The sequence below is a fragment of the Cyanistes caeruleus genome, chromosome 4 (assembly GCF_971803275.1).
Source record: "Cyanistes caeruleus chromosome 4, bCyaCae1.hap1.1, whole genome shotgun sequence".
Taxonomy (NCBI): Eukaryota; Metazoa; Chordata; class Aves; order Passeriformes; family Paridae; genus Cyanistes; species Cyanistes caeruleus.
In genome coordinates this window covers 75,443,259-75,459,915 of record NC_141704.1, presented here as the reverse complement: position 1 = coordinate 75,459,915, position 16,657 = coordinate 75,443,259, and the positions used below count along the sequence as shown (strand labels likewise).

The 16,657-nt window shown below is 41.3% G+C and overlaps 1 protein-coding gene across 4 annotated transcripts in view; it reads left to right on the top strand.

Annotated features, from left to right (window-relative positions):
• ETV6 (ETS variant transcription factor 6) overlaps positions 1-16,657 on the top strand; it is a 126,399-nt gene that overhangs the window by 32,060 nt on the left and 77,682 nt on the right. The window contains exons 1-2 of one of the 4 annotated variants that reach the window (XM_023919090.2): positions 282-350; positions 10,739-10,865. The exons of 1 other annotated variant lie outside the window; for it this stretch is intronic. In XM_023919090.2, the coding sequence (XP_023774858.1) occupies positions 10,829-10,865 (37 nt within the window). In that variant the 5' untranslated portion in view covers positions 282-350; positions 10,739-10,828. Of the gene's footprint in view, positions 1-281; positions 351-10,738; positions 10,866-16,657 lie in introns of those variants that run through there. 2 more of the 4 variants (XM_086885348.1, XM_086885347.1) reach the window with 2 other exon arrangements.

Genomic DNA, 16,657 nt, shown 5'->3' with positions numbered 1-16,657 from the left:
CCGTGGGAAGGGTTGGAGTGCCTCTGTCCTGATTCTTGTGGCAAAGGAGGGATATGTTTCTGGAATGGGTTTTTGAAGCTCTCTTCTGATTTAGGCTATCTCTGCTGCCACTTGTGAGCTGAGAGATTTCAGTCAATGCGTTGACAAGGAGGAGCGTTAGAAATCAGAAGTTCCTATGAGGAGGACGTTTAAAATCAATGCTAAAATGCAAAACGAAATTATGCATTCTGAGAGCTTTTGCAAGTTGTCCATGTAATTTTACTTCTCTTGTAGTTCATCGTTCTGTTTCTAGAGCACCAGCACAACCCTAGAACGTGGCCTTGTGGGTGGACGGTTGAAATGGGATTTAGGTAACTTGCTACTTCTTCCTCCACCTCTGTTCCTAACAGTAAACTAGGATTCAAACAGGCCCTTTCCCTGGTGCTTCACTATCTTTACTATTTTGGCTTTGAGCTCATCAAGACTGTCCTCTGCTCACTATTTCTGGAACACTTTTGGGCAATGGGCTGGTGTTTGTTGGCTTCTGAGTGATACCACTATATAAATGTCAAGTCCTAGCAGTGGGGTTTACAGCAAAATAGAGTTCTTGAGAGACTATATCGTTTTCTAAGGTGTCAAAGTAGGTTTCACCTCAGCCTCTGTGCCCTGAATGGGTACCTAATCTGCTTATGTTTTGGTCCCTCCTCTTGTGAGTGTAATAACATTTCCCTTCATTGCAAGAAAGTGCTAAAGGTATTATTATTTAAATAGATAGTATAGTAATAAAGACCATGAAGAAGCCTTCAGATTGAGTTAAAATGGGTTTAAGAGTAGCACTTTACTCTCTTTTTTAAATATGTCTGAAGTTTACTCTGTTACAACTGGCTCAGTTCCCAAGCTTCGCACTTCTGTAGTGAGACAATATTTGCAGGTCAGAGGCAGTCTTATGGTAAGGGTGGAGTGGCTCTCACTGCTGTGTCCATTCAGATGTGAACCAGCAATGCTTAGTTGTGAAAACAAGCCAAAGATAACCAGAGTGAAACTTCAGCAATTGTGTTCTGCCAGGAACAACATCATAACCAATGCTTCAGGATTATGAGCTAAAACAAAATAATAATTTAAGGAAGAACAAAAAGTGATGCAGAGGTTGAAAGGAACAATTAAAACAATTGGGGAACTTAACGAACAGGAAAAGCTATGGCAGAAGGAAAGCAGCTAAACTGAAATTTGTCACAGGGCTTGACACACCTGTGGGCCTCAGCATTTATCCCATTGTCCTGTTGGCACAACCAAGGCAGTAAGGGCAGTGGTAGCGCCACAGGTTGTTTTAGAGAGTCACAGCAGGTCTGGGAACAGGCAGACTTGTGTCCTCACTGTTTCCCTTCAAACCTTTTCCGCAGAGCTTGTTTTATGCTGTGCTTTGCTGTCTGCATTTGCTGCCCAGCCCAGTACAACACCCCTATACAGGAGGTGATCCACTCCTTATTCCTCTTCTGAGTGCTGGGAGTGTCCCTGGAATTTCCAGAGTGAAGGAATAAGGTCTGTGTGGGGTGTACCCTGTCACATGGACAGGTCATACCTGGAAGGCATCTCTTGTTTTCAGAGCAGTTGGGAAAGGATTGCTAATAGCTGTCCTTACGCAACAGAATATTCACCCGCTTAGTTCATTACTTATTAGCTCCAGGCAGGGACATGGCAGATTTGCTAATAGCAATGGTCAAATCATTAGAGTGTGCAGCATTAATGGAGGAGAAAGCATTTAATAAAGAGCTTGGCCCTGTCATTGTCCATGGAATATAGACCATATTGTTGAATTCAGGCTTTGCTCTTTTTCTGTCATCTACCACTTGTTAAAAGTATGTCTTGCTTAGGAGCTTCGGCTTCTCTTCAAACACATACGAAAGCATATCTATTCTTCTTTTGGATCACATATGCAGTGCCATGACCAGCTGTTTCTGTACAAATATATTTAAAAGCTCTCCTTAAAATTCTGCCAATCCTGATGGTCCATGCTGAGGACCATGTTCTATAGGAAGTAAAAAATTTTACTGTGCCTTAAGCTATCCCCCAGGTGGTTAGTTTTCTTTTTCTAAGTAGTATTTTGGTGTCTGATGATCAGCAAAAAGTTCATTTTCTTCTGATTTGCATTTTCATACCATTAGACTGCTGACTGAAGAGACCTTATAAAAGCTGCTAAATAGCTTGTTTAAAAAAAAATAATTTAAGAAACCAATTTTTGTACAGGCTGACCTGCTGCAGATTTTGTTTCTTTTTATGTAACTCAGCTTTTTTCAGTGGTCTCCCAATGCATCTTTATGTTTTAAACACAGCTTCTTACTGGCTTATTCTTCTGCAATATGCCTTCCAGATTATCTTCTCTTCACTCTGTTTTTATTTCCTTTTGACTGTTGGGGTGTATCTGTCCTTTCTTCTGTCCATCTCAGTAGTTTCTTTATTCCTTCCTTACAGGCTAGATAATTTGAATCTTGTAAAATTTGCCTGTCTTGCATACTTAGGGGTGTGTATGTGTGTGTATGATGTAGAATGAACTGCCTACAAATGTGCAGGATGCAATATTCTTAAGTGAAATCCTACCAGCTGTTTTTTATATACTCTCCTTTGTCAGCTAGAATTTCCTTTTCTAGTCACATTGATCTTAATGCTGTTCACATTGAAGTAAGTAGCTGGAGTAGGTGAAAGAATAAGGGGAGAGGAAGATTGTAATTTGATGTTTTTTCCATATTCAGTTTCTGTACAGTAGTCAAGATCAGTGCAAGTATGGCCCTTTCTAGGAACTCCCTCTGCATTTATGTGTTGGGAGATGAATAATCTGAATCTTTGTGATATTTTGTAGTGGCAAACATCCATGATCTCTTGTTTCTGGACTAGCTTATTAAGACAGTCTTCAAAAATGGGTATTTTATTTGGCTGTCTTTTCTCATTGAGGATTCTATTTAGTTTTACTCAAGTAGATCTGCCCATTTTCTCACCAGCAGCCCTTATTATAGTTGTCCTATTCCCAGACCGGCCTAGATTCTCTCTGGAAAATTGTTTTTACCTACTTAGAGGTGCTTTAGAGCAAGGGGATGTGGCACACTTCCCTGCCATACTGTGTGTGCTGGGTTGCTGTGGCACTACATGAATCTTTAGGAGCAACAAACTGTAAGGTGTAGCATTAGACCTCAGCATGGCGCTCACATTTATCTGGGCATTTGGCATGTCCTTTTTCATGGATAGCCTGACAGAAATCTGAAGTGTGGAGAAATGCTGTGGTGGAAATGCAGGGATTCTGTGTATGTCAATAGTAAGGAGATAACAGATAAGGAGAGACAGTAAGTTTTAAGTTACTGGAGAAGAGAAAGCCTAAGACCCATATATGGATTTTACTTCCACCAGTGTAAATCTGTACCAGAAACACTGTTTAAAAATAAATAAATTTTGCAGGTACAGGTGGGAGCAGGATTCAGGTGTGCAATGGGATCAAGAAGGGTAATTTCTTATATTTGTAAGCGGTATTTTTAAAATGTATATTTCAGGATGTTGCAGCTCCACAGGAATTCTGTTTCCATTAGTGACTGAGGATTAAAAGAAGCTATGACTTTTATGTGAATTGCTCTCCCATGTTTTTTCCACCACTTAATTGATGGACAATTAGATATCCCAGGACAGTGAATCAGTTGACCTCATCTGTGTGACATTTCTGACCTGTGATTTGCGCTATGTAAATATTTGATATCCTCTTTTGTGAAGGACTCTGCTCGTAATAACTGTAGCTTTAGTAGAAATGTTCAGAAGGCAATGCACATCCATGGTAGGAATGTCAGAAATTATGATTATCCTTGGATATGTGTTTGAATGCATAGTAACATTGTGACTTTGACAGCTCAGTAATGCAACCAAGTAAAAATACTTGTGCCATGCCAGCCCTGAGGTGAAGAAGAGGAGCTTTCCCATAACACATGAGAGGGCAGCTCCCTGTACACCATGTTTCCCCTTAGTCTTCCCATCTCAGTTTCATGGCCTCCAGGAATCTTGCCCTGAAATCAGCACATGACTGCAGTTAGGGTGTTCAGGGTGTTAATTCCCACGCATAAAGGCAGAGTTGTACAACCACCGTATGTTACAGAGATGAGGCTCCTCAGCCCCGCCTGTTTTAGAAAAGAGAACACAAAAAATGCAGTGAAATATCTCTGATGTGCAGCTAAGCCTGGAAAATTCTTTGCTGTTGCCTTCCTTGCTTCTGTGCTGCTTACTCACTGGCCACAGTACTTCAAAGCTTCATGTGGGATTTTTTTTTTCCCCTAGCTGTACAATTAACTGTCTCTCTTGAGCCTTCTGTGGTGCTTTGTGTGCAGTGAGTGTACCAAAACATCATGGTATAGATGCCAAAAGGACCCTGTGGTTCACAGTAGTGGCCCAGCTTTTTCCATGTCCTCCTTAAACAATGGTCAGTAGCAAGTTCTTCAGAGGAATATTGCAGTGACAACCCCAGGATGCAAATTTTGGAGTTGCATGTTGAAAAGGACTGGGGGCATATAGTTTCTTAATGTCAGGCAATTGAATCCATGGTTGACTTCTGCCTTGAAGTAATATGTTGGGGGGCCAAGTCCCAGCTTTATTGCTTCTTCTTGGAGCCTTGCTGGGTGGGTGGAGATAGGCTTTACTCCCGTGTGGAGTATGATGATTCCGCTTCCAAATATTGAACCAGAACCTGCCTCTCATGTATTTTCTGCTGTCTAGCTGGGATAACTACAGATAAAACTCTTTGTTATAAATGACTGATCCTTTGATGAACTGTACTGGGATTTTTGCCTTAGCTTTATCTTCTAGTTTTACCTAATACTGTCTTCACATAGGCTGTTCTATTCTCTATTCCCCCATATTAGCAGTGAAGAAATAGTTTTTGAGCATGTGGCTCAACTAGATTTTTGCTCCTTTGATACTTGCTAATTTGAAGTATTTTGGAGTGCTTATACAAAAATGCAACTGTATCAAGGCATTTCCAATGATAGCATTGATCTCCTCAAGCTGCCTTTTCATAGCACTTGAGTGCATTGGTATTGCTGCTGTACAATTGTAATTTAATTAGGACAGTGGCTGTAATCACTATGGGAGAAGCATGAACTTCCCCAGTGTCTCCTTTCCCCTTCCCATTACACCACTATGTTTATTTATTTGCTTGAGTAAGGATTGAGACATGAGAGCCATCACCTGCCCCTGAGCAGGGAGGACAGGCTGGAGGGAGGAGTCAGCTTCAGTCATGAACTTCACGAAATTGTTAAGGTTACTGACAAAATCTCTGCTCTCTGCCCAAGAAAGGAGATGTTAATCTTTTCCCAGTGCTGCTTTGCATAAGGTCCATTCCGGAGAGCTGTGTTTGTTTTAATTTCTGTAATTACTGATAGTGTGCTGATTATGCTGCTATAGATTTGACGTGAATTGCTATATTAATGGGATCAAAAATTAGGAGATGTCTGCCATGGAAATTAAGGAGACGACAGCAGCTGGGGGACAGGAAGGAAGTGGAGAGTTGAATTCATACCGTGTTACTGCAGAGCCTTTGTTGGCTTTTTTTTTGAGCCTGAGCCTTTGTCCCTGGAAGAAGTTGGAGTATGCAAACTGTAACATTGATCAAAGTCCCCAAATGTGCTATACACTCCATTAGGGGCTCTGATTTCCTTCTTGCTCCCTATATTAGACCACGTAACTCATCTCACAGCCGTCTTCTAGACTTTCATATGCAGCTGTGGTATTGCATACAAACCACTGGTTGAAGAGTGCATCTGTCTGCCTTCCCTTTCCTCTTCTCCTCACTTGCTTCTCTAAGGATTAACTTACTAAAATTGCTGTTTTCCCCTGTGCTGCTCTGGCTGGTTTGCTGTCATTGCCCTGCTGGGTGCCCAGATGTTCAGGGCCTTCTGACTTTTTCCTGCAACCACATCATTTCCCTCCAACCACCCTTATCTCTAAGGTGCTTTTTCCCCTTCTGCTATACGTGAGCTACCTACTCCTATGACAATCCACAGTAGGGAAACTCAAACCCTCACAGGTTACCCCTGGCTCCTGGTCCCTTAGCCTGACTTTACATTTCATGGCACAGATACATGAGCATCCTGGGAGCCAGATGGGTGTCAGCTTTCACTCTCAGTTCCTTTCTCCCTATGTGGTATCATTATGTGCAGTATAGAAGAAAGTTTTTTACAGTGATTAGGGTCAGCTGCCTTTTCTATCCAGCATAAGGTATTTGCAGATCACATTAGCTGTTTTGATTTCCTGAAAAATGATTGAATTTCTTTGCTTTATCTATTAAAAAAGGCAGTTTCACTATACCACCTATCCAGCTACTGAAATAATCATGTCATTGGGACAACATAAGAGCTTGCTTAGCAGACTTCCTTATGTGTTTTATTTTCATTTCTACAAAAACATGTATATTCTTTGTGCCTGTCATCTGAGTGAACTTAGTAAAGAGACAAAAAGACTATCAGATTGCAAGGCTCTTGCTTTGGAGTTCAAAAGGGTGCAATTATATAAAAAGCCTGAAGCTATTTTTATTTGCAGCCTCCTTCATCCTCAACTGTTAGACTTCTTTTAAATTTATTTTTGATACTTTAATTTTTTTATTAATACTTTTATTTTAGAAATATGAACTATTTGTATTCCTGACAGAAAATTCTGTTAAGGTTGATTTTTTCAGTAAAGAATATACCCCAATTCTTCAAACAGAGATCAGTGTGTGCTTTGATGGTTTTGGGATTCTAGTCAGCTGTTTGATACACACCTACTACATAGTCACGGTCAGCATAACTTATGATTTAGACAAGATGGTTTGATCTATGACATTCTCAGCAGCTGAATATTTAAAAAAGAGAACCCATAGATTCTCTTGATTTTTAGCCATGTGTTTCAACCTGTCTCTACTCAATTGGGCAGGTACAAGCATGTTTTACTCTCAGTAGACCTGGCTGGTTGGCTTGGTGGCACTCTTGGAGTACCAGCCACCAGAGAAAACCTCAGGGAGCGCCTTCCACAAAAATTGACTTCATATAGCTCTTCAATTACTGTAAGCAACATGAAATTTCATGGTGAAGCTTTCTTGACTCCCTATGAGCTGAAGAAACCGATCAAAAATGATGACAGCAAGCAATATGCCATCTGTTTTAGTCACCTCTTTGTGGCTACTGGCAAAATGCTCAGGAGTTGCTATTTTGAAATTTCTTGGCTGGTAATTGTTTGGGGCTGAGCATTTGGTCACTTGTAGGTTTAGATGTTTATAGAGTCCCCTGGCAGGTGGTGAATATGGAATGTGGTAGTACCAAGCTCTTCCTTAGCACTCATCACCAAAAATCTCACAGGACCACATCAAATGTATATTGATTTAGTTTCTTTTACCAGTAGATTAAGCTGCAGCAAGGCTGTTTGCTCAAGAACATGCAAGGTTCATGCAGGTTCTACCAGCGCTACCTATCCTTCCTCCCAAGCTGTGGCCAAGCTTGGACAAGCCTACCATTCTTGGCCTTAATACAAAGGGAAATATTAAACTTGACTAGTTAGGAAGTGCTTTCAGAAAAATTGCTAGTAGCAGAGTATCTGGTTGCATTAACCTTAGAAGCATGAGACACCAACCATGTTTTTGTTTGGATTCCACAGAGAGAAGCACTGGGCAGTTCTGGAGTAGTGAAGATTAAGGCAATCTGTTCTCAGTGGTGTGGGCACAATAGGTGCGTCCTGGAAATGTGACTCTAAAAAGCCTCAGAAAGCCTGGATAAGCACATGTGACCTTGTGCATTGGCTCTGCAGGCTGGACACTGTGTGTGGTTGAGCACAGAGCAGGGGCAGGTTGTAGAACTAGACTGGTGTTTGCAGTTCTGCTGCCAGCCACATTACTGCCCCATGCTGCAAACAGGGATTAAGCTAATTTTTTACACAAGCCCAGTGTCTTGTCCTCTCTGTGCCATTACCATTCCATGCCTTTTGGAAATCTGACCAGGGCAGTTAAAGGGCAGCTCTTTCAGCATGCAACTGTTAAATATATTACCCTTGAGAGGCACATGCTGTCCTTTTTCAAGACAGCTTAACTCTGAAATTGCTTAGCTCATTTGAGCTGTGCTCTTGCTGTAACTCAGGTTGTCTGTGTGTCTAATAAAAAGAAAAAGACTTACCTAATGTCTGTAAATTGCTTTGATATTTAGGCTAAAGGTGCTGACAGAAAAATGCAGGATTAGCAAGAGAGGTCATTTCAAAGGCACTAATAGGAATTGGATAACTAACTCCCCTTCGTGCCTTGTAAAATGCCTTCTGCAAATAGTAATTCACACAGTACTGTAGACATCCAAGATGTGTGGGAAAAGTAACTGCAGTTCCATATCTTGTTTGGTTTGGCTGTCCTGTCCTTATGAATACTATGAAACAATGAATCAAATGCATTTGTTTAAAACAGTAAACCTCAATGAAACTGTCATGGTATAAATCAAGTTATGGTATGCCTTTAGGAGATTGATCAGTAAAGGCAGCACATGCTGGAAGCATAATGCCTTGGTTTGATACAGCACCGTCTGGATCTTGAGAGAAATGGACAGGTTCTGGATTTAATTTCATTTTCCATTTGCTCTTGGGCAGTGAGGAGACCCTTTGATGCTGCTTTGTCTTTGCAATGGTGATTCAGTGGGCATGAAATGTGACCTGAGCTTGGACTGTGTCCTGCATTCTTCAGGAGGGAGGAAAAGGACTTCACATTTCCCACCTATCCTCTAGTGCCCATTAACAGAGACAGGCATCTGAGCGGCTATGTTTCAGAAGTGTTCCTCTTTTTATAAGTATCTCCATGGACAAAGCGAGCAGCTGAAGTGTGGTTTGATTAGCTGCGCTGTGAATCGCAGCAGGGAAATGCTGGGAAGCGCCTGGTGTCCCTCCCCTCCAGGGGTGCTGTGCACCAAGGTGAGAGGTGCAGATGAGCACGGAGAGCCACACCTCTGGAACGGGAAGCCCAGAGTCAGCCGGTTTGAGTTGGGGAAGTTGAAAACCAGATAATGCCTTGTAGCTCCACAGGTGCGTCCTTCATTGCATCACAATGAACATCCCCATTTGGTAACTTCGAAAAACTGAATTCATGCCAGCTAATGGGTTGCTGTTGCCTGGACAGTAATGAGCAGAAAGAAACAGAGTTTGTGGGAGACAGGAACATAAGATTGAACAATTTCTCTTTAAAAAGTACTGAGCTGACAGCCACAGAGGCCATACTTGCAGAAATAAAGTGCTGGTGGAGCGAAACAGGCCTGTCTTCTCAGTGTCTAAACATAAAATAGTTTGTTCTCTACATCCTGTCAGTCTTTTCTGCCATGTGGTTATAGGGTGTTGTGGTGGGACTCCTGATGTTGAGGCTAAACTTCTGCTTCTGCCTGAACTCCTGAGCAGCAAACAGCACCTTGCAAAAGAATGAACTGGGCTTGCTTTGAAGTGGTGGCTGCAAGACTTTCTAGGTGTTCCCTTTATTTTTGGATGTCACCTAATCTGCCTGCAGAGTATTTTGCAAACCTCCCCTTCCCTTTGGTGGCAAAGGTGCTTACATTACACTCTGCAGGTGCCTCTATCAGCCTCAGTCTGTTTTCCTGTCTCATGGCTATGATAATGCTGTGGTTTGTCCTAGAAGCAGTTACCTTCTCTTGGTCCAGAACTAAATTTGTCTTTTCCATTTGCTGGAGATCAAGGTCAGGGTGAGAGGCTGCACTCACACTGTCCTGCAAATGCTCAGAAATTACAGTAGCTCCTTCTGCTTCTGCATGTGCAGGGATGTAAATCCATACTGTTTGCATTGGCATCATTGCATGTCAGTAGCATGGTTCTGGAGAATAACATGCATTGCCTTCCAGGAAGCATATGATACTGGATTCCTGTAAAATTGTGGCTATGTTTATTTACAAAGGGTATATTTTGTACTATGATTGCAGTACATCATTGGAGGCTAAGAATATGGAAGAATTTTCCCATCAGATAACATGAAGTTTCAGTCTTAGATTTCTCATCAGGCATTTTCATAAGTAAAAACCTAACTGTGACAATTCTGAAACTAATACAACATTCACAAGTTGCCCTTTAACTCTATTTGACTGTATTTGGTTGCAAGTTAAACTACTTCAAAGAAGGTAATAGTAGCTCGTTTAGCAAAAACAAGAGTACTATGTTACTTGATGGTAAATAGAGTAGTCTTTAGTGATGTGTTTTTCTGCAGTAATGGCAAAAGTTATTGATTAATGTCTTTAAAAAGGTAGGAAGGAGCATAGTGCTAAACACTTAGCTTGTTCAGATCATGACTGATTTGTTAGTGTAAGATTAAGTGGTTTTGGCACTTCAGTGGTGCTTATGCATGTATCAAGGAGTTGCTGTCAGATTTTCACTGACATAAAACCCTTGGAGTCTCTCCACTTGCATGTCACTTCCCCTTTCCTCCCATGGCAAATTTCTGAGAGGACTGTTGGAAACTTCATGGCTCTTTTGAAAACTAAGGCTGAAAGCATAAATCCTAAAACATGCTTGGCTCCACTGCAGTGCTGGGCAGTGCTGGCCACCAGTGTTCCTTGTGGGCTCTGGGGCTCCCTGGGCACCTGGTGCATCACTACTGCTGCTCACATCACCAGGCACACACTTCCTTCCTTCCACCCACATCCACCTCCTCTGCCATGGTTTCATACCTCTGCTCCAAAGTTCACGTTGTCCTCTCTCTTTCTCTCCCTCCCCCCCACCCCCCAATTTCTTTTAACAGCAGGAAAGAATTTCGTACACACCTCCAGCAAGCCCGGTACCAAATTACACTTCGTCACCACTACATGTCCCAGTGCCTCAAGCGATCAGGATGGAGGAAGACACCATCAGACTGCCAGCACACCTGCGTGAGTGTCAGCACAAGGCTGCTTAGGTTCTTGGACTGAGGAGGGGGCGGGGCAGGGTGAGGAGTTATTTCTGGTTTTATGGAAGAGAGCAGGGAAGTCCCTGGCTTTATACATTATTTTTGGGGTGGTTTTTTGTTTGGCTTTTTTGTTGGGTTTTTTTTTTTTTTTTTTTTTTTTTGTTTATGTTCGTTTTTTAATTTTTTTTTAATTTTTAATAAGCTCTTGCTGGTTTGGTTTTCCTAGCTGTTGTTTTTAACTGAAGAAAATTATGCTTAAATACAGTATGCTGAATGTCCCCTCCCATCTCCTGCACCCCTTGTCAAGCATTTGGCCTGTCTCTCATGACAGGTACAAATATGGAGGGTTTATTTTGATGGGAAGTGCTGTGTTTCCTTCCACTTCATTGGAATTGCTTAGTTACGTTCTGCAGCACAAAGGTCAGAGTTTCGCCAGCTGTGGCAAGTGGAACACATTTGTGCTGTGGCTATTTTCAAGTTCTGATCGGGTCTCAAATGTTTGTGATGCCCAGGCTCTAGTGTAGAGCATGAGTACTGCCTTAGGCAGCGGGAAGGAGGAGGAGTGAGCTTAGCTGAGCACAAAAGGATGCTGCCAAGGATCTTGGATATCACTGACATTGGAACAACAACTGGAGCTGAGGGCAAGGTGAGAGCCAGGTACTTCCTTGCTGAGATGATTCAGTGTTTGACAGATAGGAAAGGCCAAGGTCTGCTGGCCAGTGAGACGTGAATTAGGATGGGGACAAAAAGAGTGGAATTTTCCTTTTTGGAGGGGAAGCAGTACTGATGGAAATAAAGATGTTTTAAGTAAACTTTAGTCAGGTGGGGCGCTTAAGCAACAATGAACAAGAGGGCCAGGAGCAAACAAAACTGTGCTTTGCCCTCTGACAAATGAATTTGGGATTTTTGGGGGGGAAGAGGGGTAAGTCCGTGTTTATAACAAGACACTCTCATCCTCAGCTGTCTTCCACATACATTCCTTTCTGAATGCAAACTGGTTTTAAAGAATTTCTGTAGTCCTGTGCTCACTCTCTTGTTGGCCATTGAGTTACTCTGCCCCACAGTCACTCGCTCCCATGCTCACATCTCACATGTCCTGTGTGGCTCAGTTTTCTGTGCTTCCTGGTGAGAATGGGAGCTGCTGCTGTAGTGTTTCTGACCATGCCTGGACCCTGCCTGAGCATCCGTGAGTTCCCAGGCCTGGCTTGCATGTGTGTGAAGCTGCTCGGCTGTTCCCCTGGCCCTGGGAGGACTTGGCTGCCACACTTAGAGGGCATTTCTATGCTTTGCCCAAAGTAGGCACAAGATATCCTGACACAGAAGCAGTTTTTCTCCAGCAGTTCTTCTCCCTACTGGTGCTGTTTATCCCCAGATCTTTTTGGGTTTTTCCTCATTGCAGTAGCTGTAGTTTGCTTCTGCTGTGGGAGCCTGTCTGTCCACTCCACAGCCAGGATCACAGCTGGGTTTCCAGTTACTTATTGCCCTCCCCACTGTGTCTGGCAGATAAATAAGGCAGGGAGGCAGAGACTCTTGGTACTGAAAGTGGTGGTACATATTGTACCTGCTTCCTTCCCATCAGGTAGCCAGCATGCTGGATAGTGTTGAATTTATAAAGCTTCCTCTCAGTGAAGACTTATTTCACAGTATTTTTAGAATGTGATCCAACCTTTCACCTTGACTCTTGTTTTGGTTTTCTGTTCTTTTGGTTGGCATATTTTTAAACTGCAAGGCTTCTTTCCCTTTAGTATTTCTACACCAGTCTGACTTGTTGCAGTGTAAAAGCACAGATGATTAATAATGAAATATCTGTGAAATAGCCTTCCATAAAGTTAGTGTCTGAGGTCATAAACAACATGGAACACATTTACATAGCCTTACTAATTGTAGTCAATGGGAGTGTAGTATTTTGTAGCTCAGTATGCAGTCAGTATTGACATAAAACACTTGTCAACCAGCATACCACCCAAACACTGTTTAAACCACTCTTCAGGTACATAGCTTCATAGCTAGGCCAGCAGCAGCCATTCTGAATTTCTAAAATTATCTCTGCTATAACTTTTGTTACAAAACTTCATGCAGTAATTACTGTGTTTAGGTCCAGTAACTGAGCTATGACATGTGCAGAAAGATTTTTGCTCTTCATGTAAAAAACTTAAGTGATGAGGAGGATATAAGGTCTCTAGATGTTCTTTTAATGCTTAATTATCTCCTTATTTGCTTTTTTTTAAGTGCCCTATTTATAGTTTGAATTAGTCAAGCTTCAGTTTCCAACTATTAGATCTCATTATCGCCTTTCCTGCTAAATATTGTCGAAAGACTCCTCCTGATATGGGTGTTTTTAAATAGTCACTTCTTAACCTTTTCTTGACTAACCTGGATAGGAAGAGAGGTTCCTAAGGCCGTCAGTCTTCCTGTTAAGCTTTCAGATTTCAAATTCTGTTTATATAACCACTGTGAACTGTCTCCCACTTCAGACATCCTTCTTAAACTGAAGACAACAGAAATGAAGATGATACTCCAGTAGTCTTGCTAATACCATGTATAGAAATAACTCGGTTCCTTTTGGATTTCATGTGATGAGGTTTTAAGAGGTATTAATACAGGGTTTTTCAGTTCCTGCATGGACTCCTCTCACTTATTTTTTGTTTATTTCTTTATTTTTAGACATGTGTCTGAGGTACAGCTTTGATCTTAAATCCAAACTGCCTCAGAAATCAGGTAAAAGAACTAATTTCTAGTTCAGCTGTGTGTGAAGGTTTGGTTTAGATTTGCCAAGTCCAAGGATTTTCTAGGTCTGAGATTTTGTTTATTTCCATCTCTACACTTGTTTTTGTTGTTTATGTGGAGTGTAATAACGTCTTTCAGCCCTCACTCATTCCAGTACAACAGGGAGATGTGGTAAATTCCTCCATTTACACACACAGAGCTGATAGGTTGTCAGGCCTGCACTCCTTCTGTTTCTGTGACATTCTGATGGCATTAGACAAAGTCAAGGCAGGGTTTAGTCCCAACTCACACATCTTCCATGTACTTGTGCTGTAGATGCTGCTGAAAAGAACAGTTGACCCAAGGAGAGATCTAGAGACAAATTGAACATGTAGAGCATTCTCTGGATTCAGACAATTTTATGCCTTCTGATAAGAAATTTCACTGTTTCTTAAATTCTAGAGCACTCTGAAAAGACCAACAGTATCAGAACAATAAGTAGAGAAATTTCCTTTGGTGTGATAATTATTTCTCACTGCTTAGTGAGCAAATGAGCCTCAGGGAGGCTGAGCTGATTTTATCCAGAGGCTGGGAAAAAAAAAGTGCAGTTTAGAAGGGTGGAATGCAGACCTCTCTTGGCTACAAGCTTCCTTCTCTTTGGTCAACAGAGCTAAAATTATATAGACAAACACCTTTTTCTAGGGGTGATGTGAAGGTACTTTCTCCTTCTCACACAGCCTTTCATGTTTTAAGTAGCTGCATTTTCCCCAGCGTATTGTATACAAATGCAGTGTGATCAGTCTTAACTTTAAATCTCTGGGATAGTAAGAATAATTTCTGCATAAAACATACCTTTCTCTGGTGCTGCATTTCTCTGTAAGGGACTTTTGACCCATTGTTTCAAACATACTTGTCTGCCTAACATCCACTAGGAACAGAGTATTGGGGGCATTGTCAACAAAATATCAGTGGGGATATGGGGAATATCCTTTCCTACATTTCAAGGATGTAGTCAGGAAACAGTTGTTCTTTTGTCCCTGGTATGTCTGCCATGGTAGCTTTGCAGCATATATGATCTCCACTAGACTAATGTCAGATAGAAGGAGTGTTTGGAAAATGGACAATTTTACTGAGGATTGAAGAGAAGCAAGTTCAGCTCACACACAAGGTACTGCCCTTGGTGTCTTCTGGGACCTTGGATACCTTGTTTTAGCTTCCCCACAGTAAGATGAAATAGGCCCATGAGTGCAAAAATTCTTAAATGTTTTGAAAAATAATACAGAAACTGCCCAGGTATCATGATAATGAAAAATGTAGAGGTAGGTGGAAGTCCTCTGGAACTATTTACATACCCCTTATCTCTGGGGAAACACTCCATTTTGCCACAGAGAAAGTTAGTGCAGTTTTATGGTGGGGGTCTGTATTTTTTTTATTCCACTTTAATAAAAGTCCATCTCTTTGTCTCATCTGGTAAAATGTCATTAGCTACTTACTTTATGCTATGGCTAATAAAAAGAACTTGTAAAAAGTTCTTTGAACTGGACAGAGGGTACAGCATGTAAGAGATGGATATGAGAACCCTTCCCTGTGTCTGTTAATATGCTCTGAATTACAGAGCTGTAAATATGTGCTACAGGCTTCATAGTTTTCATTTGTCTCCTTCAATATAAAACTTCAGCAAGAGAGACAGAAGAAATCTCAGTGCTGAGAAAGGACTTGTTGCATGCTCTGACCCTGTGCAGCATCATTCCCCCTTGCACATTTATGTTGATTTGTACAGTTTGATTTTTATCTCTGAAGGGCATCTTCTCTTGGGAACATGTGTGTGTTTGTTTAGAAAGAGCAATCTCATGGGCAAAGATTTCAGAATTTTCTATTGATACAAAAATGAAAACTAGTTCATTTTTCCTCTGAACTAATTACTTTTCTCTCCTTAATGTTGGCATCCTTCACGTCTGCAACCCATTGTCATAGTAAGACACGCTGCACATACATTTTCATACATACTTTTCTGTGTGCATAAAGCAATTATTCTTGGCAACAACAAATTTTTCTTGCTGTTGCCTTTTTTTCTGAGCCCATAACAGTCTGCACTGATGTTCAGAGTGCAGTGATGCACTTGAGATGTCACAGTACATGCATCACCTTCTAGGGGAGAACCTTTTCGTTGAGACTGCAGTGTTGTCTTGATTCACTCACTTTTGGGGCGTTGTGGTGGTGGGGAAAGCTAAAGACCTATTTGTAAAATCTTTTGAGTGCCTTTTGTTTCCAGTGTAGGCTTGGGTTCTGGTCTTTGCTTTTCCACTATGTGAGAAGTTCCAGGTCACAACGGATTTGGATAAACTTCACAGAATACAGACGTGGTCAGATACAGCTAGTGAGATCATATTTTTTATTTCAGTATTTTTGTGTCCTTTGTTGTTACTGTCTGTTCTACTTCCCTCATTAAGTTCAGAAAGGAAATTTGTTTCATTTTCTGCAATGATTATATTAAAGGCCTTTAAGTTTTTAGTGAGTGTTTCATAGGAGTCTTTCTGCATGGCTGTTTGAATACTCTGGTTTGGTGGGAACTAGTCCAGTGGTTCTGTATTGGTTTGGCATCTTTCTGATCTTAGCTGTACCACGTACTGCAATAAAGTTCTGTGTGGACATGAGTAGTAGGGTAGGACAGGTTGTTGGGCAGTTTCTTTAAACTAAGACATTTATTAGACCTGAAGGCAGTTTGTTGCCAGTTTCTTTCTTCTGATCATGCATTGTTGCTTATATGTATCATTTGTGTTTTGAGGGCACTAGTTTTATTTTTTTTTTTTTATTAAAGGAATGCAGGAAGCAATTAAGAGAAAGAGGAAGAAACAACAACACTCAGGATTGCCAAGGATTCATTTCTTTTCTGTATAGTGTCTATTAATTATGCTACTCCTTTTATTAATCCTTTGGCACCTGTTAATTATTCTACAATTTTGGCTAGCAGCTGGAAAGCCACTTTGAAGCATTAAGCATATTGTTGTTTAGTTACTAGAATATTCAATGCATTGAACTGAAAGTATGCAGTGAGATGGGAAAAAAAGC